The sequence below is a fragment of the Limulus polyphemus genome, unplaced genomic scaffold, assembly GCF_000517525.1.
Source record: "Limulus polyphemus unplaced genomic scaffold, Limulus_polyphemus-2.1.2 Scaffold657, whole genome shotgun sequence".
NCBI classification, from domain to species: domain Eukaryota; kingdom Metazoa; phylum Arthropoda; class Merostomata; order Xiphosura; family Limulidae; genus Limulus; species Limulus polyphemus.
In genome coordinates, this window is record NW_013666267.1 from 294,598 (window position 1) to 297,904 (window position 3,307).

Here is a 3,307-nt window from a genome sequence, read left to right on the forward strand (position 1 = left end):
AAACCTAAATTACTGTAAGTAAACTTTGTTTTTTGTTTGTTTTATTAAATAACCACAAGACAACATAAATTTGTGGCAAAACCAGAATTTTTCCTCAAAGTTTTAATTAGTTTTACTTAACTTATTTTCACACTTAGAGAGTGACCAGTTGAAAATACTCAGTTGGTGTTTACAAATGAGATTTTTTTAAAGACAATGCAGCAAATTAGTGGGGAAAAAGACCAGTATACTTTTTGTAACCTACTTATAACATTTTCTGAGACTGATAGAGTAGTCATTTTACATCCTAAGTTGGTGTTGACGAATTTTTTTTTTTTACTATAGAAAATGCATACAATTGGCAAAACCAGATGGGTAGACTTTTTTGTACTAAACTTGTAACTTTTTTTCAGACTGAGAGAGTAATCAGCTAGACTTGATTTGCATGTAGGAATCTGTGATTTTTTTTTTGTTTCTGAACAAAACCTGATTTAAACCCAAATATTTATTCTTTCTTGATTAAACATAAAACATTTCACACAATTTTTCCCTGGTTTTTAAAAAATTTAGCTGAATAAAAAAAAAATTCACCCAAAAATCAGAACTCCTAAATATAGTCCACTTCTTAATCATCAACTATTTGTGTTATCAGTATAGGAAATACAGTTCAGTTCTTAATAATCTACCATTTGTGTTTTCAGTCTAGGAAATTTAGATGAATTCTCAACCACTTACCTTTGGTGTTTTGAGTAAAAAGAAAATTTTGATTAATTGTCAAACACTTACCTTTAATGTTTTCATACATGTAAATAAAAACAATCCTATAATACACTTTTACATATGCAGACTGGTAAATGTAGGCCACTTCAAACAAAGAAAATAAACTTATCTTCAAAAATTATTATTATAAGAATTGCTTTTGAAAGAAAAAGAAGTTGAAACTTTGTTTTAGAAAATTTTATCAATGCCTAACAAAATCTGCATTAAGATTACAGGTTGTTCACAACTATCGATATTTACAAGCATACAAAATATATGTTGGGGAGACAGAAGCTCATGTATGCTTTCCAAAAAATATTGAAAAGACATCATTTGTTATAAATAAATATCTTTTGATTTCTTGTTCCCTATTTATAATGATTAGGTCCAATAACATCTTAAAAAAAAAGTATCATTTTGCATATTTGTAAAAAATGGCAAAATAGTTAATATCCCCTTATCAAAATTTCTATTGCTTAAAATTAAACCCAACACAACATTTCTTGAATAACAGAAAACTAGTATATAACAGATACAGAGATTCCCACAAAAAGTTGCTTGAACATACCGTGAATTTCTCTGTACAAGTAAAATCTTCATCTAAGAATACCCGTACTTGATCATATGCCATTAACTCCTCACTTGCCATTAGGGTTCTAAAATAAAAAAATATTAACAGAAACTTGTGATAATGAAATGATCTTTTGCATAAGCATGATCCATTACCATTTTTTATATGTCACTAAATCTTAAACAACAGAACATGAAACATTTTCATCCCTATTTATGTTCCAACATGAAAATAACTACAGTAGTTAACAAAAGTAATACTTCTTCCAATACCCAATTTTCAAAAAACAGTTATTAGAAAGTGAACAGAAAAACAGCCATAATACTACAGAATCACAAGATCAACCTATTTCATCAAGAACAAAAAAGAAATAAGAGAATATCTTTGTTATTAGTGCCCACCAAATTTTAATGTAAAATGCACTTATTATATTATAGTTTATTCTCGGGTCCAACAAAAATAGAAACCTAAACTCATTTAAAAACACACATCCAAAGGAAAATCTGCTTTATTGTGATAGTTTGGGAAGACCTTTTTTTTCCATATTTGCCTGCCTAGTAGTGTCAATTTTAAAAAAAGTACAAATTTCACTTACAGCATTCTGTCTAGAGCACTATAGAGAAATATCATTATTATTATACTCCATTGTTAAGAAATGCTGATCACACACAGATTTTGGCATATTAAGAGAACAACGCAATAACAGATCATTGTATTGTAACAAAATTTAGATTACATACTTACAACCCATCAAATAAAATTAAATATAAAAGTAAATGTTTAAATTATGAGTGCAATTGTGTAAGGCCATTAGGTAATGTATATTATTCAGGTAAGCTGATTTCTAGCAGGCAAGTTACAAGTACTCCACAATATGCAGAATCTGGAAATATTAAACAGGGATTACATCAAGCTTCGACAGCAAAGGAAAAGCAGCATATGTAAATGTTCAAACAGAACAAAAATGTATTCAAATAAGTAGGTCTTTTTGTCCCTTAAAACTTCACTGGCCAGCTTCAATGTTCTGTTATCACTGTACTGACTTCTGGCGTGTTCATTATATTAAGACAAGATTAGGAATGATGATACATTGCATGTTTAGTCAGAACTGAAGTACCTTGAACAATATCCCCAGATCCTATATTATGCAAGTCAATATTAATTCTCATTATACACATTCAACTGCTATAAACCCCTATTCACATTAACTTGTACAAGTCTCTGTACCATCCCCTTGACTTGAGTATGACCCACATTCTAAGGAAGTGTTGATACAGAAACAGGGTTATGGAAGCACAAGACTTTACAGAGTGACTGTTGTAGTATATAATGCTTGTCTAAGAAAATGGGTTAATGCATGAAAATTTGGAAAATATTTACCCGATTAAAGATTTTTTTTTTTAGCTATGGAAAAATGAAATTATAGTAATTTTTGGTAAAACATTTAATACTCAAACTGATCAAAATTTTTACTCCCAACTAAGTTATGCATCACTTACAAATCAGCCTTTCAGAATTTCAACATGTTTCATCTCAATAACAGAATCCCTATTCCTCTACATTCATGGGTCATTTCACAATACACTTGTGGTGACTCCAAGGCAACATATACTGGTAATACAGAAACATATGGGTGTATCATAAAGATATTAATAAATAAGAAACTAATAAATATGTCTCCCTGTCCTATCGAACTATATAAGAAGCAGTACAAACATAGCATTTTTATAAATGACTTCAGAATTCTGGTACCAAGCTTATCTAATAAAATTACTCACAAATAGTTTTCTAATATCTATTGAATGCCCAAATATGAACAAAAACCAGTACTAATATCATCTATACCTACTCTAAATATTTATCTCTATTTAAAATATTATTGTTCTGTTACTTTTACTCTGCTGTCTTTCTTTAACTACTGAAAGTTAAAATTTTCCAATACTAAAATGTATTTCCAATAGATACCTCTATTCACATAATAGCATTCCTCAATTTGTG

The 3,307-nt window shown here is 29.1% G+C and overlaps 1 protein-coding gene across 1 annotated transcript in view; it reads right to left on the minus strand.

The window, feature by feature from the left end:
• LOC106459760 (type I inositol 1,4,5-trisphosphate 5-phosphatase-like) overlaps positions 1-3,307 on the minus strand; it is a 104,881-nt gene that overhangs the window by 66,730 nt on the left and 34,844 nt on the right. Inside the window, exon 4 of the mRNA XM_013919414.2 lies at positions 1,307-1,394. Within this exon, the coding sequence (XP_013774868.2) occupies positions 1,307-1,394 (88 nt within the window). The remainder of the gene's footprint in view (positions 1-1,306; positions 1,395-3,307) is intronic.